We start from the raw sequence: 24,916 nt of genomic DNA on the forward strand, positions 1-24,916 counted from the left end.
TTGTTTACATCTCCCCGTTCTACCTCTCTGTGTCACGATCGCCACCGGCGGACATCGAGTCACACCCCCGCGCTGTCATCAGTGTGCACGCGCCCACTAGCCGCTGATGGAGTGACGTACGGGTAAGTCAATTTGCGCACCCATGCCATTCTGCCGACGTATATTCGTGTGAGCCGGTCGGCAAGTGGTTAAAAGAAAAAAAACCCTTTACAATCACTTTATTGTTTATGTATAGCTGAAGGGTTAAAACACCTGTCAGTTACTTTTTTCTGTATGTACCATTCGAACATTTCTGCTCACTTCTTGTTCTGGTAACAACTAGAAATGGGCGAACGGTTTGGCCTGAGCATGAGTTCGAGCCCAACATTTGCTTGTTCAGCCGCTTGTCGAACACCCGAATTTGCAGGGTGTTCGCCGGGTGTTCACACCAACGAACACCCTGGAATGCACTGAGCGCTGCACAGTGCATTCTGTGCCCTGATTGGGTAAAGCTTTGCCCAATCAGGGCGCAGTGTAAGCTGGTTGTTAAGGAGCGGGGCTGGGAAACCAGCATCCTTAACAACCAATAAGTCATCAGCTGTTAATGAATTTCTCCGCTGACAGCTGAATAGGCCCAGGAGGCAGAGGGTTCTTAATTTTTGTTATTTTTCAGGGTCGGCGATGCAGGGCACTTCCCCCCTTCCTGCCCAGGCCAATTTTCAGCTTTCAGTGCTGTCGCATTTTAAATGACAATTGCGCTGTCATGTAAGACTGTACCCAAACAAAATTTGTATCATTTTGTTCCCACAAATAGAGTTTTCTTTTGGTGGTATTTGATCACCACTGGGGTTTTTATTTTTTGCTAAACAAATTAAAAAAAGACCGAAAATGTTGAAAAAAAAAGTTTTTCTTTGTTTCTGTTATAAAATTTTGTAAATAAGTAAGTTTTCTCCTTCACTGATGAGGCTGCACTGATGGGCAATGATGAGGTGGCACCAATGAGGTGGCACTGATGAAGTGACACTGATGGGCACTGATGATGAGGCACTAATATGCAGTAAGGATGGACACTGATAGGTGGCACTGATATGCAGCATTGATGGGCATGGATAAGCGGCACTGATGGGCACTAATAGGTAGCACTGATGGACACTGATAGGCGGCACTGATGGGCATTGAAAGACCGCACTGATGGGCACTTATAGGTGGCACTGATGGGCACTGATAGGTGGCACTGATGGGCACCACTTATAGATGGCTCTGATAGGCAACATTGATGAGGAGGCACTGGCAGGCATTACTGATGGGCACTGATTGAAACCTCTAATGGGCACTGATTGGCAACCCTGGTGGTCATGGGTGGGCATAACTAGTGGTCCTGGGTGGGCATCTCTGGTGGGCACGAATGGGCATCCTCGGGGCAGCTGTGCTGATAATCAATCAGTGCAGACCCCCCCCCCCGTCAGAGGAGAAGCCGATCGGCACTCCTCTACTTGCGTCTGTCAGCGCGAGTGGAGGAAAAGCCGATACGCGGCTTTTCCTGTTTATGCTGTGATCGGCTCTGATTGGACACAGCTGATCACATGGTAAAGAGCCTATGTCAGAAACTTGATCTCGATGATGCGGTCTGTCAGACTGACACACCACACCACCGATCGGCACGCGATCACGGCTTATCCTGCTGGATGTCATATAAGTCCCCCACCTGCGGATCCCCACAACCACCGGCCACAGTTGTGGGGATGAGGTCCTTGATGGGGACAAGGTACTTTGGTGTGGGTATGGTTCGGGGGGGGGGGGGCGATCGGTCCCCCTCTCCTCCTGACTTGCCAGGCTGCATACTTGGATAAGGATCTGGTATGGATTTTTTTTTATTTTTATTTTGGCCCTTTCTTTCTTTATTTTTTCAATAGCTGGGTGCCGGCAATTGTAACTGCGAGTCATTTTTAATGGGATTAAACAATTTTTTTTCCATTGTGCACATCTCTGCTGTCTATTACACCCAGTGACAAGGGTGTGGGGGGCTCAGGAGCGAGCACGCACAAGTGCCCCCATAGCAAGCAGCTTGTTATGGGGGGACTTAATGAGCGGGGGGGGGGGGCCAGGAGCAGTGTTGGGGGACCCGAGAAGAGGAGGATCAGAGCTGCTCTGTGCAAAACCACTGCACAGAGCAGGTAAGTATAACATGTTAGTTATTTTAATGTAAAAGAAGAACTCTTAAAAGAAGAACTTGTTAAACAAGTAAGTGTGCTACATTCAATAATTAAATAAGCACAATAATAGTGTTACCAACCACTGCAATAGTAGTCCATATATCTCAATATTATGCTTCAAATGTAACACCAGTATTCTATGTATTCAACTAAAAATACTTGTGCAAAAATTACATATAAAATAAAAGCATAGCTCGCAACTGTCCCTGATTTCGAGGGACTGTCCCTGATTCGGAGCAATGTCCCTCTGTCCCTCATTCCTCCTCATTTGTCCCTCATTTTGGTCTTATCTATATAGTTGTATATAAAATGCACTTTTTATCTGTGAAAAAGTGTTTTCCAGCACTAAACCTTTCATCTGATTTCTAAATTGCTGAATTTGTAAGTTCCAAAAGCCAATATAAAGGAATAGTAGTGGTAAAAAAGTACTTGTGGGTTTAACCAATCTTGTTTTTTTTTGTACAATTCTCCTTTAAGGGGGCGTGACAGGGGGTGTGTCCTATGCCTGCATACGTTTGCTGATAGGTGTCCCTCATTCCCATCTGAAAAAGTTGGGAGGTATGATAATAGTCCAATATTATTTCAAATATTAATTTAGTGCATTATTAAAGTGCAGTCTCTTGTGCCAGTGATATAACTTCTTATAGAAGTGCAGACACCATGCTGTGCCGGGAAAAACAAAGGAAGGAGGAGAGGAGGAGAGGAAAGCATAATAAAGGAACACACAGGAGCCTGAGAACATCTGCCTGACAATATCTTCAACAAAAGCGTGTTTGACTCATATGCTTTAGCATAGAGTCCACATCCTCTGATGAGTGAGGGCACAAGAGAGGGGAGCACAGCATGGTGTCTGCACTTCTATAAGAAGTTATATCACTTGTACAAGAGTCTGCACTTTAATAATGCACTAATTTAATAGTTGAAATAATATCGGGCTATTATTTTATATGTTGTTTTTCCACAAGTATTTTTTAGTTTAATACATAGAACACTGGTGTTGCATTTGAAGCATAATGTTAGTGATATCTGGACTACTATTGCATAAGGAGGTTGGCAACACTATTGTTGCGCTTATGTAATTATTGAGTATACTACACTTACATTTTTAACAAACACTGAGTTTAAAGGGGAAGAGCTGTGTGTTCTTCTAGTACATTCGTTGAGGCAATTGTGTCTTTGTAACAGCAGCAAACCCCGTACACACTAGTCTGTTGAATATAACACACTTACACGTTTAAAAGCACTGAGGTCAAAGGGGGTAGCGCTGTGAGTCCTTTAATATGTTTGTTATTTTAACACAAAAAAAATGACTTAAAGGACTATAATATTTCTAGGATGTGGGGGCTAGGGCAGATTTCAAAAGGTCTTTTAGGCCAGGTTGGAGATCTCTGTATGAGGCTGCTTCCTTGGTCCCCAGGAGAGGTGTACCTAGCTAGGAGGTGTCTACAGAGAACACAGTCCTGCGAGTACTGATGACCCTTGGCAGGGGAGATACTAGAGGGAGATGGCTGTATGATGCTGCACATGCTTTCACTGGTGATTACTGCTGATTGTCCACTTTATGTGATTGACTGTGTATGCTAAGTATGTTCTAGTGATGTGACTGTCTTGCCATTCCCTGACAACATCTGTAAAGTGCAGTAAAGCTAACTATTTTGTGGACATTCCTTCAGTAATTAATACTGTATAAAGGTCTGTGGCCGGGAATGTTGTCAGGAGGCCTATAGCAGCATCATCAGTTGGGATTGTGTTCTAGCAGGGCTGGAGTGGGGAAACATCCTTGTGCTTGGGCACCAAAACTAGCCAAGCACAGAGTTCTTCTTTCACACTTACCTGAGTCCATTCGATCCAGAGCTGTTCCATCTGCATCAGATCTCCTTCTCTCCTCCTGGTCTCACAGGCACAGAGACAGCAGTGGAGCCATTGGCTCCTGCTGTTGTCAATCAAATCTTGTAAAGAGGGAGGGGGGGCGCCGTGTGTGTGTCTATAGATGCACACAGCCCAGCTCGGGACCGAGTGCTTTGAGGACACTCAAAAAAAAAGGAGGAGCGGAGAGCACTAGCGGTAGAACCCCAGAAGAGCTGGTTCGGGGCTGCAGAGCAGCTAAGTATAACATGTTTTACATTTTAGGAACAAAAATTAGGTTTAGAACCACCAGTAAGCCTTTATGAGTGCTGAAAATGTTTTTTATGCAGATCTTTTGTCTGTTGGTAAATCTGTTGGTAAATCTCTACACAATTGTTCTTTGATTATTCTCTTTCACCTGAGTCAAAGTGAAGAGCAGGTTAGAACTACTTTCAGTGAAAATGGGAAGAACCAGTAACCCATGAAAACAATACAGGACCTACATAATACCTCCCAGATTCAGGTAAACTATCCTTCAATGTTGTAGTATGGATGGAGTATCCTAGGAGTAAAACCTACATTTTTTTATATCCCCTTGAAATGTGAAGTGTAGACAAAAATCATGTGGCAGTTAGTAGATGTGTTATATAAAAAACAATTATCAGTGTTAAACATTTATACATTACATATCACAGTGGATTCTAGATAATCTATTTACCCTTAACATATATATCCTGAGGCTCACTGGGCTCCGAGGAAACATCGTTCAAACTGTGACTGCAGGTGTAGAGGCCAGAGTCACTACTTTTTAGACCTGCAACAGTAAATTCTGCATTGGTTTGACTTCTTCTGTTGACATTCTGATCTTTGATCAGGTCGAACTTATCTGCCTTTGTAAAATTTTTGCAATGGAACTGAACCGTGCCACCAATCACAATGGTATCGGGATAACTTGTAATAACTTCTAAATATGGCTTGTTCAGCTGGTCTAGAAAAAAAGAAGAAATCAATATAAAACATAAATTCTGCATCTGCATGTATTTCCACTGGATATAGGGATAAATATCGTGTCTTCATAAGAGGCTCTGTAGATGATGTCACAATGTCACCCTCTGGTTTGGGTGGTCCCCTATTAATATTCAAAGCTTCAATAGTCCTCCAATAGTCCTCCAGGCAGAAACGGATAAGCCAATATCCAGCTAAGATGGCAGGTTGCAATGAAACAGTTGAAAACACTACATTAAATATAAAGGCTGCATACTGAAATCCATGCATAGCCCCCCTGACATCAAAGGTTTCTAGTAAACTTCTAGGTTTCTAATAAACTTAGCTTTCCTAGTTTGGCCTAGGCGAATTTGTAGTTTTCTCAATTGTTTTTTTTCTCTAGGTTCAGGTTTACTGTTGTTCTCTGCTGCTGCCACTGGGTGCCACCAACACGCAGGGAAATATTTATGGGGCCAGTGAGATTTTGTGTTATTGAGCATTAGCCCTCATGCACACAGGCTGTTAAAAAAACGTTATGAAAACGCCAGTATCTTTGCAGTGATTTTTTAAACTTTTTTCAGCGTTTTTCAGCGTTTTTGCAATAGCGTTTTTTAGCGTTTTTGAGCGTTTTTGAGCGTTTTTCCGCGTTAGCGTTTTTGAGCGTTTTTTTTTTTTTTTTCCAAATTTTTTTTTTTTTTTTCAATGGATCAAAAACGCTAAAAAACGTTGGTGAATGACGTTTTTGAGCGTTTTTCAGCGTTTTTCAGCGTTAGAGCGTTTTTACAGCTGAAAAACGTCTCTCAGAACCCACTGGTCCTGGGTTTTTTTTACAGCTTAAAAACGCCTATGCCACTTGCAGCTCAAAAACGCCTAGGTGGGCATGAAGCCATAGACTAACATAGACAGGCCTTTTTAAGCTGCAAAAAAAGCTCAAAAAAGCAGCTGTAAAAACGTCCGTGTGCATGAGGACTTATGTCTCCTCTGTCTACCACTGGAAGATTCATGGCCAGTGGTGCATGGAGGCTATAAATGTTTGAGGAGTGACCTGGTGAGGTCTCTTTCCCCCGGCTGTGGCCTGGGGAGATGTGTGCAGTGGTCGAGGTACAGTTTCCAAGGTGGCAGAGCCACGACGGGTGCTATACATTCTTACACGCGTCAGGATTTTGTGATATGATATACCCCTTTATTGTTGTGTTTTTTTAAAGCTGAACTCTAGGCAGTTTATTGGAATTGTACATTCCTTTAAAAATAATGAAATGGATTGAGCAGTACGAGTACCTGAATCTATGCTACTTTCAGCCTCCTGTCATCTGTTATACAACGTACAGAGGAACACCGCTCCAGGTGAAGCCTGAAAGCCAAATCCCCCAATCTGCTCCCCACCACAGCAGTCTAGAAAACAGAAGTAATTGGCTGCACTCTGCACCAAGATAATGATGATTATTTATTCCCAAACTGACAGAAAAAACAGCACAGGCACACTGGAACATTGACGCGTTTCACACAGCAAAGTACTTGATCACAACTTCTCTGTGTGAAATGCGTCAACGTTCCAGTGTGTTTGTCCTGTTTATTCTGTCAGTTTGGAAATAAATAATAATCATTATCCTGGTGCAGAGTGCAGCCACTTTCTTCTGTTTTCTGTCATCTGTTGCTCTGCAGTAAATCGTCTTCTACTGCATGCATAAGTACAAGCAGACAGAGAACAGTGGTTGAGGACATAGTGAGTTGTTACTCCTTTATTGTCCAGGCTGTAGGCAGTAAGTTGACAAAACTATAATCCTTAATTATCAGAAAGAGTTATTATGTCATTATTCTGGTTGTGCTGTCAGGCAGAGCTTCATGAATCAAAAGTGATTGAACAGAATTAGCAATCCTTTGTCACATTGTAAGGGAGATCACAATTGGCTGTGGGTTGGTGCCTAATTGCTAGATCCCCCATCCTGCTTATTCTGGAATAGGACAGTGACCCACTGCTGGTAGTTAGAGGCCTTCACCATATTGTGTCCAACTCCTAGACAGAGGCCCACCCACAACATCCCCAGCCATAAGATTTTATATTTATAATCAAGGAAAGGTCCACACAAGAAGTATATATTCCGCACTTTACTGATACTCTTCAAAGATGGCAGTGACATATAGCATCACTTTGATACACTAACAGAACTCTTCAGCACATGTTGCCATACACAAGAGCAAACCTTCTGTAGCAGTTACTTAGGTACGTAAGTTTATAATTATTTTGCCATCTTCCCCTTACTTTTTCTTGGGAGTACCACAGTGTTGGGACTGGCCTTTCTGTATACTAGAATCACAGCATTTTGCTTCATTCAAACCAAGATTAACAAGTAGTATACCAGTGTCTCTCTCTATGTCCCACTCCATAGCTTTAACTGGTTGGGTAAGCTCCCCGATGTTACTCTTTCACTCTCAGACAATGTTAATTATCGGTGAATGTCTCTGAGAAGTGCCACATCCAAATAGCTAAACAGAAAGAAAAATTATCCCCTGACTGGATTTTTAAGGCACTATGATTCCATTATGAGTAGAAAAGTATACATTCTATCAATAGCATAATTACATCATAAGATACAGAATAAAAATAGGCAGAATGTTAACAATAATGCAATTCAAGTTTTAACAGTCACCACAACGATTGACAGTATTTTCCTATGATTCACCCAACGCATTTCGGAGTTTTTCAAAATCTCTTTCTTCGGGGGTACATGAGAAAGTCAATCATGTGTCTATAATATATTAACAAGCATTTTAGGCATAAAACCTTAATAACAACATGAAAAATAGCATAAATTGTTAGTAGTGACTACGTATAACATGTATACTTACATGTTTTCTGAAACTGTGCATAACATTCCACAAAATATTAAAAACAACAAGAGAGTTGAGCGGAATTGTGTCTTGGATATGCCCGTCTATGTTTTTAGGTGTCACACTAAATGTGGATATACTTGCTGGGGAGTGGCCAGATCAACCCAGGAAGAGATTAACACCTAATAATGCTGAAGTCGAAGAGAGGCATGACCCTGTAGGTAGGAGCAATTAAGATGTTTGTGTATTTATTATAGCTTTGTCTGAGACTTACACATTAACCACACATAAAATGCTAAGTTTCTTAAATGTCATACCTTCAAATGAGAGGATTAGTGCTGTTCATTCGCAGGTAAGTGTAGCACACTGTCAAGCAAGTGGCCACTAAAAAACAGAGTATGAAAAAAAGAGGGGGAGATAGAAAAATGTTTCTTAGTGAAATCATCTATGTGTGAATATGATAGCTGATAGACTGATTAGGGCTGCTTAGCTGCCCGGGACAAGTCATTGACCACATCCGATCTCACAACCAGTCATGACCGCAAATGACATAATAGCTTCACAAAGTAAGAATAGTTAGGTATAGGGTTTAGGTCCGTAATACAAACACTCGTTTTGGATTATCCACCTGGGTTTTCAGACAGTGAACACAAATTTCAAAGTTAAGGATAATAGCATCAACTATATATATGTAGGCTTGCAATAAATATTGTGTCCACCAGGTGGCCTCGATCTGACTAGACAATCAGAAATAATTAATGGGCAAGATTGGATAAACCATTAATATACAGTTTAAGAATTCTTGGCACTGTGAAGTTGCTGGTAATGTTAAGACTGGAGGAGATGGGAAGGGATCTGAGGCATCCACTGGCAGAAATGCAGCCAGAAAAAGACAAGTAAATTTGAACATACCTTGTGTGATATAGACGACTGTGTGAAGACACACTCCGGCATCCGATCTGAATGGTGGATGTCGGCTTGTGCTGCACAGGGCCTATTAGTTATAGTAATGCCCCACCAATCATGGACGCAACCAATTGAAATCAGCTGCGTCCGAGATCTGGAGAGGTGACACAGGGAAATGGCATCATCGGCTTCCTGAGCCAAACGTGCACACCCCTATCCCAACCACGCATGTGCAGCGCAAGCGAGGCAGAATGACGGCCTGCACCCCCGACCACCAACACAATGGCCTTACCGGCGTTCAGCGTATGGTTGCCATATCATCCCTTTAACCCAGGACACATAGTAATTACACAGGTTCTGAGGCTGATTTAATGCGGATAAGGCACCTTAATTACCACCTTAATCAGCCACAGAACCTGTGTAATTAATGCGTATCCTGGATTAAAGGGATGATGTGGCAACCCTAGTTCAGCGCATGCGCGCTGGATGGGCAAGATGGCGGTCGGACTGAAAAAATCTGTCTATACGGCCAGCCATAAGAAGCCGCCACAGATTACTGAATCCGGGTGGCTTACTGTGCCGGGCATATCAGATGTAAATCCCAGGGGGGGCCACAAAATAAACCCTGTGGTTTAAAAAAGGAAAATAGTAAGATCCTATACTTGGGAACGTTTAAGAGCTGTGTAAGCAGCACCACCTAGTGGTCAGGGTTAAGATATATATGAGCAAGCATGTTCAAGACAAAATGTATAGACAGGCCAATTCTTCAAGACAGAACTCCTACTCACAACACTGATTCAAAAAGCAATAACACGTGAATACATACAATGCAAGTGTCATTTAATATAAAGAAATTACATAAATGAAACTCCCATTTTTGTTACATATACATTAACAAAATGATTTCAATGCTGTTCACGTAATCATATAAAGATCTAATAAATGTACAGCATATTACTTGTTTGTCATGATATTGCCTTATCAGGTAGTAACCTCATATTGAAGTCAAATCGTGCTAGATGTGCAATGTTAGGGATGGGGGACATGGAGGGATAACGCCGATCATCTGGAGAGATGATACAACTGTGAGGCAGAGAAAGAGGGAGTCTCTCCACCCTAAAGTGCGTGGTATAGTGATTTTCTATCTCTCCATGCCCCCGGATGAAAAACCCTACAGAAATGGCTTAAAACATACAGCCTTATTAAGGCCGGGAGGTAGGGTGGCTTTAAGGATATGTATCCACCGCAGCTCCAACTGGAGGAGGGTTTTATTACAGTCCCCACCCCTGGATCTGGGGTGGACACGATCCAAAATAAGGAATTTTATCCTGGGAAATCTACCCCCAATGACTATTTGTGCATGACAGCCCAAGGGTAAATCGGGATTGTTTGTTTCCATGCTTCTAATGTGTCTATAGGCACCTTTCCAAAACTCAAGTGTTGTCTTGCCTATGTAAAAGCAACTGCAATCAAACCATTGCATGTAAATGACACCGATAGTTTTACAATTTGCGAAGTGTTTGGCACGGAATATTTGGCCATTGGGAAGTGTGGGATTCCTAGTAGTGTACATGTATTTACAATACCTGCATAGTTGCCAACAGTCCCGATTTTCCCGGGACAATCCCGATTTTGGGACCCTTGTCCCGATTTAATTTTGTCCCGGGTGTTTTCCCGAATTTTTGGGGTTTGTCCCGAGAAAATCGTGAGTGTTTTTGTAAAAAACGGCAACGGCTCCACAAAAATGGCCGCCGTTGCCTCCACGAGTCAGTCACAATGTTCCCCTTGTGTTCAGTGCAGGGGAGAGGGGCAGCCAATCCGCTTCTCTCTTCAGTGTACAAATAGAAAATTCTATTGTACACTGAAGCCTATTGGTTGGAGGGATTGGCAACCCCTCCCCGCTCTACACTGCACACAAGGAAGACGTGATCAGCCTCCACTGCCATCACCCTCCCCCCCCCCCCGTGTGTCCAACGGAGCTCAGGGAATAGTGGGAGTGACGGGAGGGAAGAAGGGAGGCTTTCCTCTGGCTGTTCAGGAGTTGTCTGACACTGTGAGTAGTGGCCTGTCAGTGTAGTGGGGGAGAGGAGAGATAGGGGGAGGGGGTGTACTCAGTGTATGGGAGGCTTGGAGCTTTCCCTGCAGTACACTTCTCAAAGGCTGAGGTCCAGCATGGATGGACCGGGGCTCCGCTGGCTGGGGACATTGATGGTCCTGGCTCCCCTCTTGCACACCATGTCACAACCATACCTGCACCCCCTCCCCCCATGTTACCACCATACCTGATTCCCCCCCTCCCCCCCCTGTGTCACCACCATACCTGATTCCCCCCTCCCCCCCTGTGTCACCAACATACCTGCACCCCCCTCCCCCCCCTGTGTCACCACCATACCTGATTCCCCCCTCCCCCCCTGTGTCACCAACATACCTGCACCCCCCTCTCCCCCCCCTGTGTCACCACCATACCTGCACCCCCCTCTCCCCCCCGTGTCACCACCATACCTGATTCCCCTCTCCCCCCTGTGTCACCAACATACCTGCACCCCCCTCTCCCCCCTGTGTCACCACCATACCTGCACCCCCCTCTCCCCCCCGTGTCACCACCATACCTGATTCCCCTCTCCCCCCTGTGTCACCACCATACCTGCACCCCCCTCTCCCCCCCGTGTCACCAACATACCTGCACCCCCCTCTCCCCCCTGTGTCACCAACATACCTGATTCCCCCCTCCCCCCCGTGTCACCACCATACCTGCACCCCCTCCCCCCATGTTACCACCATACCTGATTCCCCCCTCCCCCCCTGTGTCACCAACATACCTGCACCCCCCTCTCCCCCCTGTGTCACCACCATACCTGCACCCCCTCTCCCCCCCTGTGTCACCACCATACCTGCACCCCCCTCTCCCCCCCGTGTCACCACCATACCTGATTCCCCCCTCCCCCCCGTGTCACCAACATACCTGCACCCCCCTCTCCCCCCCCCGTGTCACCACCATACCTGATTCCCCCCTCCCCCCTGTGTCACCACCATACCTGCACCCCCTCCCCCCATGTTACCACCATACCTGATTCCCCCCTCCCCCCTGTGTCACCAACATACCTGCACCCCCCTCTCCCCCCTGTGTCACCACCATACCTGCACCCCCCTCTCCCCCCCTGTGTCACCAACATACCTGCACCCCCCTCTCCCCCCCTGTGTCACCACCATACCTGCACCCCCCTCTCCCCCCCGTGTCACCACCATACCTGATTCCCCCCCTCCCCCCTGTGTCACCAACATACCTGCACCCCCCTCTCCCCCCCCGTGTCACCACCATACCTGATTCCCCCATCCCCCCCTGTGTCACCAACATACCTGCACCCCCCTCTCCCCCCTGTGTCACCACCATACCTGCACCCCCCTCTCCCCCCCGTGTCACCACCATACCTGCACCCCCCTCTCCCCCCCGTGTCACCACCATACCTGATTCCCCCCTCCCCCCCTGTGTCACCACCACACCTGATTCCCCCCTCCCCCCTGTGTCACCAACATACCTGCACCCCCCTCTCCCCCCTGTGTCACCACCATACCTGATTCCCCCCTCCCCCCTGTGTCACCAACATACCTGCACCCCCCTCTCCCCTGTGTCACCAACATACCTGCACCCCCCTCTCCCCCCTGTGTCACCAACATACCTGCACCCCCCTCTCCCCCCCTGTGTCACCACCATACCTGCACCCCCCTCTCCCCCCCGTGTCACCACCATACCTGATTCCCCCCTCCCCCCCTGTGTCACCAACATACCTGCACCCCCCTCTCCCCTGTGTCACCAACATACCTGCACCCCCCTCTCCCCCCCTGTGTCACCAACCATACCTGCACCCCCCTCTCCCTCCTGTGTCACCACCATACCTGCACCCCCCTCTCCCCCCCTGTGTCACCAACATACCTGCACCCCCCTCTCCCCCCTGTGTTACCACCATACCTGCACCCCCCTCTCCCCCCTGTGTTACCACCATACCTGATTCCCCCCTCCCCCCTGTGTCACCAACATACCTGCACCCCCCTTTCCCCCCTGTGTCACCACCATACCTGATTCCCCCCTCCCCCTGTGTCACCACCATACCTGCACCCCCCTCTCCCCCCTGTGTCACCACCATACCTGCACCCCCCTCTCCCCCCCTGTGTCACCAACATACCTGATTCCCCCCTCCCCCCTGTGTCACCACCATACCTGCACCCCCCTCTCCCCCCTGTGTCACCAACATACCTGATTCCCCCCTCCCCCCTGTGTCACCAACATACCTGCACCCCCTTCTCCCCCCTCTGCTGGGGGCACCTTATGTAAGGACAGACTCTGCTGGGGGAACCTGATGGCATCTGGTGGCAGGCGACGTGGCAGGTGACACGCTCAGGGGTCCCACTGATTCTGCATTATGGTGAGTTGAATGATTTCATTATTTATATTACAATGTAATAATAGTAATAATGTGCTTCAATCATCCTGACACCATAACAATCATGGTGCCGGGATGATTGAAGCGTTAACACCAGGTGTTTGGAGTATCTTTATCTGCTGATTGTTAAACTCTGGAATACACATTGCTATTATGGTGTAGGATCTGGGTCTGCTTTCCCTCCATCCCTCTACCCCCCTTTCCCTCTGCATGCCTCATTCACCTCAGACTCTAACCACACCCATTTAGCCACGCCCATGTAAGCCACGCCCACTATTTCACGTAAACCACGCCCATTTTTTTGCGCTTCGCGCGCCGCATTTTTCATTTTTAATATGCCACGCCTACTAACGCATGCCACGCCCCCTAATTATAGGCTGACTCCGCCTACAGCAAAAAAAAGTGTCCCTAATTTTTTTTTCCCAATGTTGGCAACTATGTACCTGCAAGTGCCACACATGTAAGTTCCTTTATATTTGCAGGGGTCTGATCGAGCTTCCCTCTGTATTTACTCATAATGAGTTTGTCTTTAATGGATTTTACTCTTTTAAATGAAAACAGGGGGCGTTCAGGGACAAATTGTCTCAGTGTTGAATCCGATGACAGCATATGCCAGTATTTTTTAATAATGTTATTTACTTTAGTTTATTGATTGCTATATCTTGTGACAATACGGATGGGGTTGATGTCGTTTTTGGGCTTTTGGACATGTAAGAGTTCACTTCTGTCTTCCGACAGAACTCGTTGATAGGCTCTCTTCAGAGAAGCATGGGAATAAGCCCCTCTGAAGGAGCCTATTGCGGAGCTGTAAGGCCTGATCTTTAAAGTTTTTTTCCCCACAGCAATTCCTTATCTGCAAGTACTGTCTATACGGTATTGAATTTACTAGCGTTTGAGGGTGAAAGCTGAAAGCATGAAGTATACTGTTGCCAGCAGTGGGTTTCCTATACAAATTAGGAAATGACCATATTACCATACCAATGACACGGTGAAACCAGTTGTTCCATAGAACTTGTTGTGGATACTGTTTCCACCAACACTGAACTGAACATTATTCATTTGTCATCTTACAGCATTTCTCCAAGCAAAATTACGGTCCTAAGCAAGGGACTTAGCTTCTGCCCCAATCATGATCTTGATAAATTTGAGATATAATAGATCTTCAACTGTTCGTTCACAAATTATTGCTCATAAGCCTTTATCACAAACAGAATGTAAACCCAGTCTTCACAGGAAACAAGTAAAAAGGCGCAATGCACAGATACCTCAGTGTGGAACCCAATAGTCCAAAAGCAAAATTAGTAGGATGTATGTATATACTCATACATGCGTACTGGGATAAATATAGCAAGGGTCAGTCATGGCAGCCACCAAAGGAGCCAAAAGTGGGGTCCAGTGAGCTAGAACAAAAACAAGGAGAGGGGCGCCTCTAAGTATGTATCATAAAATCATTTTATTAACCACTTGACCACTGGGCACTTAAATCCCCTTAATAACCAGACCAATTTTCGGCTTTTGGTGCTCTCACATTTTGAATGACAATTACTCAGTCATGCAACACTGTATCTATATGAAATTTTTGTCCTTTTTTTCACACAAATAGAGCTTTCTTTTGGTGGTATTTAATCACAGCTGGGTTCTTTATTTTTTGTGCTATAAAAGAAAAAAGACCGAAAAATCTGTAAAAAAATGCATTTTTCTTCGTTTCTGTTGTAAAATTTTGAAAATTAGTAATTTTTCTTCATATATTTTGGCCAAAATTTATACCGCTACATATCTTTGGTAAAAATAACCCAAATTAGTGTATATTATTTGGTCTTTGTGAAAGTTATAGCATCCACAAGCTATGGTGCCAATATCTGAAAATTGATCACACCTGAAGTACTGACGGCCTATCTCATTTCTTGAGACCTTAACATGCCAGAAAAGTACAAATACCCCCCAAATGACCCCTTTTTGGAAAGAAGACATTCCAAGGTATTTAGAAAGATGCATGGTGAGTTTTTTGAAGTTGTCATTTTTTTCCCACAATTCTTTGCAAAATCAAGTTTTTTTTTTTCTTTTCACAAAATTGTCATATTAGCAAGTTATTTCTCACACACAGCATATGCATACCACAAATTACACCCCAAAACACATTCTGCTATTACTCCCGAGTATGGCGATACCACATGTGTGAGACTTTTACACAGCGTGGCCACATACAGAGGCCCAACATGCAGGGGAGCACCTTCAGGCGTTCTGGAGTGCCCAGGCCAATTCTGACATTTCCCTCCTACATGTAAAAATCATCATTTATTTGCTAGAAAATTACATAGAACCCCAAAACATTATATATGTTTTTTTAGCAAAGACCCTAGAGAATACAATAGCGGTCATTGCAACTTTTTATCTCACACGATATTTGCGCAGCGATTTTTCGAACGCATTTTTTTTGGAAAAAAAACAGTTTTGTGCTTTAAAAAAAAAACAAAACAGTAAGGTTAGCCCAATGTTTTTGCATAATATGAAAGATGAAGTTACGCCGAGTAAATAGATACCTAACATGTCACCTTTCAAAATTGCACACGCTTGTGGAATGGCGCCAAACTTCGCTACTTAAAAATCCCCATAGGCGATGCTTTAAAATTTTTTACTGGTTACAAATTTTGAGTTACAGAGGAGGTCTAGGGCCAAAATTATTGCTCTCGCTCTACCGATCGCAGCGATACCTCACATGTTTGGTTTGAACACCATTTTCATATGTGGGCGGGACTTACATATGCGTTCGCTTCTGCATGCAAGCACACGGACAGGGGCGCTTTAAAAATTTTTTTTTTTTTTTGTTCATTTTACTTTATTTATTTTAGTTTGACACTTTTTTTCCCAAAAAACATTTTTTTGATCACTTTTATTCCTATTACAAGGAATGTAAACATCACTTGTAATAGGAATATAGCATGACAGGTCCTCTTTACAGTGAGATATGGGGTCAATAAGACCCCACATCTCACCTCTAAGCTGTGCCTGAAATAAAAAAAGCGATCCTGGCTTCGATCGTAGCGGTGAGTCGGTAGAAGCACCGGAGGGTGGCGCGAGGGGGGGATGTCCCCTCTCGCCCCCCGTAAGAACGATTAAGCAGTGTAACAGCCGCTATAATCATTCTTATGGTGTAGGGAATCGCCGGTTGAAAAAGCTGATATCTGAATGATGCCTGTAGCTGCACCCATCATTCAGATATCCCCGCACAAAGTCAAGGACGTCGTATGACGGCAGGCGGGAAGTGGTTAAAATGCTTTTTTTTTTTAACACAAAGTTGTCCATTTATACAATATTTCTAACACATAGCATGTACATACCAAAAATGACACCCCAAAATAGATTCTCCTACTCCTCCTGAGTACGGCAATACCACATGTGTGAGACTTCCACAGCCTGGCCACATACAGAGTATGGCTGAGCATGGCTGGGTATGGCTAAGCATGGCCGAGTAAGTATGGCTGAGCATGGCCAAGTATGGCTGAGCATGGCTGGGTATTGCAGAGTATCGCCGAGTATGACTGGGTATGGCAGAGTATGGCTGGGTATCACCGAGTATTGCAGAGTATGGCTGGGTACTGCGGGGTATTGCGGGGTATTGCAGAGTATGGCTGGGTATGGCAGAGTATTGCGGGTTATGGCAGAGTATTACAGATTTTTGTGGGGTATTGCAGAGCATGGCTGGGTATGGCAGAGTATGGCAGACTATGGCTGGGTATCACCGAGTATTGCAGAGTATGGCTGGGTATTGCGGGGTATTGCAGAGTATTGTGGCATATTTCGGGGTATTGCAGGGTATGGCAGAGTATTGCTGTGTATTTCGGGGTATTTCAGGGTATGGCAGAGTATTGCGGGGTATTGCAGAGTATTTCAGGGTATTTCGGGGTATTGCAGGGTATGGCAGAGTATTGCGGGTTATTGCAGAGTATTGCGGGGTATGGCAGAGTATTGCGGGGTATGGCAGAGTATTGCGGGGTATTGCAGAGTATTGCGGGGTATGGCAGAGTATTGCGGGGTATGGCAGATGATTGCGGGGTATTGCAGAGTATTGCGGAGTATTTTGGCGTATTGCAGGGTATGGCAGAGTATTGCGGGGTATTTCGGGGTATTGCAGGGTATGGCAGAGTATTGCGGGGTATTGCAGAGTATTGCGGGGTATTGCGGGGTATGGCAGAGTATTGCGGGGTATTGCAGGGTATTGCAGAGTATTGTGGGGCATTGCAGAGTATTGCGGGGCATTGCAGAGTATTGCAGAGCATTGCAGAGTATTGCGGGGCATTGTGGGGCATTGCAGAGTATTGTGGGGTATTGCAGAGTATTATGGGGTATTGTGGGGCATTGCAGAGTATTGTGGGGCATTGCAGAGTATTGCACAGCATTGCAGGGCATTGCAGAGTAGTGAGGGATGGCTGAGCATGGATGGATGGATGGCTGGATGTCTCTGTGCAGCGCTGTGGGCACTACAGATGCAGCCCACAGCGCTGCTACCATCCATCCATCCCCTTCTCCGCTCACAGTGTACCGATCGGTACACAGGAGGGGAGGAGAGGAACCGGCATCATGAGATGACGCCGGTTTGTTTACATGTGATCGCTCCGTCATTTGACAGAGCGATCACATGGTAAACGGCCGCGATTAGAGGCCATTTACCGAGATCCGTGATGCGCCGGCTCTCGAGTGCGCGCCCTAGGGGGTGCGCGAGAGCGGAATTCTGGGAGGACGTCCCTGGACGCCCTCCCAGAGATAAGCAGCCGCCCTGTAGCCTTCATTTGGCTATGGGCCGGTTGTTAAGTGGTTAAAACAGCAATATCCACTCAAATAAAGGCAAGAAGAGTTGCGTTATGGTCTGTTATCTGGGCTGAAGAGATGCAGTGGGACTACAGGTCACATCAGTTCCTGTAAGGCTGGCTCCACATCGAATCCAGAGGTGGAAGGGTGGGATGGCACAGCATGGTGTGGTCTCCTTCAGCAATCCAGTCTAGTTCATATCCTGGTCTGATGGGGACGGATGGTGTCCATAACACAAGGATAAGGGTTCCAAAGGAGGGGGTGGGACGCCAGAGCTGCTAGCTGGCCACGCTGCGGCTCTACAGTGAGTGGTTGCACAGCACGGCGCCCGGCAATCATGTCACACGTATGCGACGCGTTTCAGAATCAGCTAGCCATTGGTGGACGAATGACCGCATTCCTTTATCAAGCAACCTCGAACAGATTTCTTCCAGTAACTGTATCACCATAAAGCCTGCCGGCAAGGGCGGAACCATTGTCATACTCAACAATGAAGATTACACAATCATGTTCAATAAGATATTGAAAAAGCAAGAGTGGTACAAGCGGATTACACCCGAGATCATAGAAAAATATTACAGGGAGTTTTACTCATTGGTCAACTCAGCATACTCGAACTGAACAATTAACAAGACTACATGGGACTTTATTAGAACCAAGTTCCCTATAACACCCACATTCTACGCACTCCCCAAAGTGCAAAGACATAACCAATCCCCCTGGAAGACCAAATAATTCAGGCAGAGGTGCTGTGAGTGACAATGCTAGAAAACTTGTGGATGAATTTTTGAAGCCATATATCAGTTCACTGCCATCCTATGTAAAGGATGCTATTCATTTTCTGAACATTCTTGAAAACCTATACATTCCAGAATATGCTATACTAGTCACGATTGACGTCGAGGCTCTTTATAGCTCTATCCCCCATTCTAAAGGCCTTGCGGCCATTCAACATGTTATAGGTGTGGATAGCGATGGGAACTCTTCATACGATGAGTTCATTCTCTCCCTCTTAGAATTCATCTTAGAACATAATGTTTTCTTTTTTTCGGTTCCCACTACCTCTAGATACAAGGTGTGGCCATGGGGACCTCGTGTGCCCAATCCTACGCCAACCTGTATCTGGGGGACTGGGAAAATATGCTGTTTTCTGATGACTCTCTGTCTATGTATATGGACCATATCACATCATGGGTCCGTTACATAGACGATATTTTTATTATCTTGGACGGCCCTATTGAATCACTGCAGCACTTTCTAGAAAGAATGAACAAAAACTTTAATTCAACTTGAATTTTACCATGAATTTTGACAAGGAACGGATATTTTTACTGGATGTTAAAGTCTTTAGAGACAACAATGGCAAATTAGGCAGTAATTTGTATAGGAAACCCACTGCTGGCAACAGTATACTTCATGCTTCCAGCTTTCACCCTCAAACGCTAGTAAATTCAATACCGCATAGTCAGTACTTGCAGATAAGGTGGAATTGCTCTGGGGAACAAATCTTTAAAGCCCAGGCCTTACAGCTCCGCTATAGGCTCCTGAAGAGGGGCTATTCCCATGCCTCTCTGAAGAGAGCCTATCAACAAGTTCTGTCGCAAGACAGAAGTGAACTCTTACATGTCCAAAAGCCCAAAAATGACATCAACCCCATCCGTATTGTCACAAGATATAGCAATTGACAAGCTAAAGTAAATAACATCATTAAAAAATACTGGCATATGCTGTCATCAGATTCAAGACTGGGACAATTTGTCCCTGAACGCCCCCTGTTTTCGTTTAAAAGAGTAAAATCCATTAAAGACAAACTCATTATGAGTGAATACAGAGGGAAGCTTGATCAAGCCCCTTGCAAATATAAAGGAACTTACATGTGTGGCACTTGCAGGTATTGTAAATACATGTACACTACTAGGAATCCCACACTTCCCAATGGCCAAATATTCCGTCCCAAACACTTCGCAAATTGCAAAACTATCGGTGTCATTTACATCCTATGGTGTGGTTGCAGTTGCTTTTACATAGGCAAGACAACACTTGAGTTTTGGGAACGTGCCTATAAACACATTTGAAGCATGGAAACAAACGATTCCGATTTACCCTTGGGCCGTCATGCACAAATAGTGCATGGGGGTAGATTTCCCAGGATAAAATTCCTTATTTTGGATCATGTCCACCCCAGCTCCAGGGGTGGGGACTGGAATAAAACCCTCCTCCAGTTGGAGCTGCGGTGGATACATATCCTTAAAGCCACCCTACCTCCCGGCCTTAATAAGGCTGTATGTTTTAAGTCATTTCTGTAGGGTTTTTCATCCGGGGGCATGGAGAGATAGAAAATCACTATACCACGCACTTTAGGGTGGAGAGACTCCCTCTTTCTCTGTCTCACGGTTGTATCATCTCTCCAGATGATCGGCGTTATTCCCCCATGTCCCCAATCCCTAACATTGCATATCTAGCATGGTTTGACTTCAATATGAGGTTACTACCTGATAAGGCAATATCATGACAAACAAGTAATATGCTGTACATTTATTAGTACTTTATATGATTACGTGAACAGCATTGAAATCATATTGATAATTAATATGTAACAAAAATGGGAGTTTCATATATGTAATTTCTTTATATTAAATGACACTTGCATCGTATGTATTCACATGTTATTGCTTTTTGAATCAGTGTTGTGAGTAGGAGTTCTGTCTTGAAGAATTGGCCTGTCTATACATTTTGTCTTGAACATGCTTGCTCATATATATCTTAACTCTGACCACTAGGTGGTGCTGCTTACACAGCACTTAATCTTTCCCAAGTATAGGATCTTACTATTTTCCTTTTTTAAACCACAGGGTTTATTTTGTGGCCCCCCCTGGGATTTACAGCTGATATGCCCGGCACAGTAAGCCACCCGGATTCGGTAATCCGTGGCGGCTTCTTATGGCTGGCCGTATAGATGGATTTTTTCAGTCCGACCACCATCTTGCCCCTCCGGCGCACATGCGCTGTACGGCGGTGAGGCCATTGTGTCGGTGGGCCGTGGGTGCAGGCCGTCATTCCGCTGCACTTGCGCTATACATGCGTGGTTGGGATAGGGGTGTGCACGTTTGGCTCAGGAAGCCGAAGATGCCATTTCCCTGTGTCACCTCCCCAGATCTCAAACGCAGCTGATTTCAATCGGTTGCATCCGTGATTGGTGGGGCGTTACTATAACTAATAGGCCATTCAGGTCGGATGCCGGACTGTGTCTTCACACGGTCGTCTATATCACACAAGGTATATTCAAATTTACTTGTCTTTTTCTGGCTGCATTTCTGCCAGTGGATGCCTCAGATCCCTTCCCATCTCCTCCAGTCTTAACATTACCAGCAACTTCACAGTGCCAAGAATTCTTAAACTGTATATCTTAATGGTTTATCCAATCTTGCCCATTAATTATTTCTGATTGTCAATTCACATTGAGGCCACCTGGTGGACACAATATTTATTGCAAGCCTACATATATATATAGTTGATGCTATTATCCTTAACTTTGAAATTTGTGTTCACTGTCTGAAAACCCAGGTGGATAATCCACAACGAGTGTTTGTATTACGGACCTAAACCCTATACCTAGCTATTCTTACTTTGTGAAGCTATTACGTCATTTGCGGTCATGACTGGTTGTGAGATCGGATGTGGTCAATGACTTGTCCCGGGCAGCTAAGCAGCCCTAATCAGTCTATCAGCTATCATATTCACACATAGATGATTTTACTAAGAAAAATTTTTCTATCTCCCCCTCAATTTTTCATACTCTGTTTTTTATTAGCCATTTGCTTGACAGTGTGCTACACTTACCTGCGAATGAACAGCACTAATCCTCTCATTTGAAGGTATGACATTTAAGAAACTTAGCATTTTATGTGTGATTAATGTGTGATTCTCAGACAAAGCTATAATAAATACACAAACATCTTAATTGCTCCTACCTACAGGGTCACGCCTCTCTTCGACTTCAGCATTATTAGGTGTTAATCTCTTCCCGGGTTGATCTGGCCACTCCCCAGCAAGTATATCCACATTTAGTGTGACACCTAAAACCATAGACGGGCATATCCAAGACACAATTCCGCTCAACTCTCTTGTTGTTTTTAATATTTTGTGGAATGTTATGCATATGACAGTTTCAGAAAACATGTAAGCATACATGTTATACGTATTCACTACTAACAATTTATGTTGATATTTTTCATGTTGTTATTATGTTGTTATTAAGGTTGTATATCTAAACTGCTTGTTAATATATTATAGACACATGATTGACTTTCTCGCGTATCCCTGAAGAAGGAGATTTTGAAAAACTCCGAAACGCTTTGGGAGAATCATAAGAAAATACTGTCAATCGTTGTGGTGACTGTTAAAACTTATATGCATTATTGTTAACATTCCGCCTATTTTTTTTCTGTATCTTATAATGTAATTATGCTATTGATAAAATGTATACTTTTCTACTCATAATGGAATCATAGTGCCTTAAAAGTCCAGTCAGGAGATAATTTTTCTTTCTGTTTAGCTATTTGGATGTGGCACTTCTCAGAGACATTCACCGATAATTAACATTGTCTGAGAGTGAAAGAGTAACATCAGGGAGCTTACCCAACTAGTTAAAGCTATGGAGTGGGACATAGAGAGAGACACTGGTATACTACTTGTTAATCTTGGTTTGAATGAAGCAAAATGCTGTGATTCTAGTATACAGAAAGGCCAGTCCCAACACTGTGGTACTCCCAAGAAAAAGTAAGGGGAAGATAATAAAATTTTTATTTGTCTACTCATAATGGAATCATAGTGCCTTAAAAGTCCAGTCAGGGGATAATTTTTCTTACTCTCTCACTCTCAGGTGCACTAGTACTCACATCAGAGAATATTTAGCCTGGCCTAAAAGGCCTTTTGCAGTCCGCTAACAGTCAAAGACTGTAACAAGAGTCAGGGAGACCACAGCTGGCTCTTCTTGGTGTTAAACTACGTAGGTTTCAGCCCCATGGGGGGCCCTTGGCAGTAGCTGACTACATCCACTTGGCTGTGGGGTGTTTTGCTCCCATGTCATCTTTCTCGGCTCCTCACATCCAGGCACTTATGTAGGCAATAACTACATCAATACAGGAAGGTTTTCTCTAAAAAGGAGACCTAGCCCCCTATTTATCATAATTCCCTATTGCCACATTATTAGTGGCAGACTAGCTAACTGCACCTGCCTACAAATTCACATATTCATATTTTAACTGTATATTTAGCTGTTTTATTGGAGTTTAGATTTAATAAGCAGCCTACTGTTGATTCACAAGTAAAGTGGCTGGGAAGTGTAGTTCTTAACAACTTTATCTCTGACAATTTTCTCTGTTAGTGTGCCGTAATCACAAGACTTTACTACACGTTTTCTACTTGGTCACATAACTGTCAATTGTTTCCCTCACTTCTTGTGTAGTTTGTTTAAATTTCTAGTGTATCTTTCAAAAGTAATATGTTTTATTTGACTAGAAATCTGTTTATAACAGTGTCATAATTTGAACATTCCTCCATTCCTACCAGGGTTTCAAAATGTTCTGAATGTCTGGTCCCACCAGGTGCAACAGGAGAGCTCCTTGTTACTCCAAAAGCTGAAACATTGCAACGAAAACCATTTTTTTCCATTTGTCCAGCAAAGATTAGCGAGCTCTTCGGGCATCTCAGATGGTCTAATTACAGGAAAACTGAAAAACCTTAACTATTCTTGTCTCCAATACATAGTGTATGATATGGGCAACTAAACCAACAGGATTCTTATTTTATTCTCCAGCCAGACATATCACTACCTGAATCACACTTTGCAGAAATGGGGATGAATCATAAAAATGTACCAGTTCATGCTGCTCATAGTTTAAGGCCCAACTCTGAGCAATTTTTACATTGAAATTACTTGGGCCTTAGGCAGTAAACAAAAAGAAAATAGTTGAGGCTGCAATACCTACCCTAAAATCCAGAGCTGTCCCCCCATTCATTCATTTACGCCACAGGATGTACTTTAAATACATTGTTGTCATGGCCTCACCTCTTGTGGGTGCATTACCACAGCGCTGTTCATTCATAGTGCAATGATGCAGATAGCTGCACTGACATATAGTTACATAGTAGGTGAGGTTGAAAAAAGACACAAGTCCATCAAGTCCAACCTATGTGTGTGATTATATGTCAGTATTACATTGTATATCTCTGTATGATGTGTTTTTTTGAACCTATCGATGCTCCCCGCTGAGACCACCTCCTTTGGAAGGGAATTCCACATCTTTGCCGCTCTTACAGTAAAGAACCCTCTATGTAGTTTAAGGTTAAACCTCTTTTCTTCTATTTTTAATGAGTGGCCACCTGTCTTGTTAAACTCCCTTCTGTGAAAAAGTTTTATCCCTATTGTGGGGTAACCAGTATGGTATTTGTAAACTGAAATCACATCCCCTCTCAAGCATCTCTTCTCCAGAGAGATTAAGTTCAGTGCTCGCAACCTTTCCTCATAACCAATATCCTCCAGACCCTTTATTAGCTTTGTTGCCCTTCTTTGTACTCGCTCCATTTCCAGTACATCCTTCCTGAGGACTGGTGCCTAGAAGTGGACAACATACTCTAGGTGCGGCCGGACCAGATTCTTGTAGAACGGGAGAATTATCGTTTTATCTCTGGGGTTGATCCCCTTTTTAATACATGCCAATATTCTGTTTGCTTTGTTAGCAGCAGCTTGGCATTGCATGCCATTGCTGAGCCTATCATCTACTAGGACCCCCAGGTCCTTTTCCATCCTAGATTCCCCCAGAGGTTCTCCCCCCAGTGTATAAATTGCATTCATATTTTTGTCACCCAAATGCATTATTTTACATTTTTCTAAACCTCATTTGCCATGTAGAA

The 24,916-nt window shown here is 44.4% G+C and overlaps 1 protein-coding gene across 5 annotated transcripts in view; it reads right to left on the minus strand.

Annotated features, from left to right (window-relative positions):
• Positions 1-24,916, minus strand: part of LOC141110988 (immunoglobulin superfamily member 1-like) — a 132,359-nt gene that overhangs the window by 19,585 nt on the left and 87,858 nt on the right. For all 5 annotated transcript variants that reach the window (XM_073602860.1, XM_073602862.1, XM_073602861.1 and 2 more), the window contains one exon: positions 4,756-5,025. In XM_073602860.1, coding sequence (XP_073458961.1) covers positions 4,756-5,025 — 270 coding nt within the window. The remainder of the gene's footprint in view (positions 1-4,755; positions 5,026-24,916) is intronic.

Source organism: Aquarana catesbeiana, linkage group LG10, assembly GCF_042186555.1.
Source record: "Aquarana catesbeiana isolate 2022-GZ linkage group LG10, ASM4218655v1, whole genome shotgun sequence".
NCBI classification, from domain to species: domain Eukaryota; kingdom Metazoa; phylum Chordata; class Amphibia; order Anura; family Ranidae; genus Aquarana; species Aquarana catesbeiana.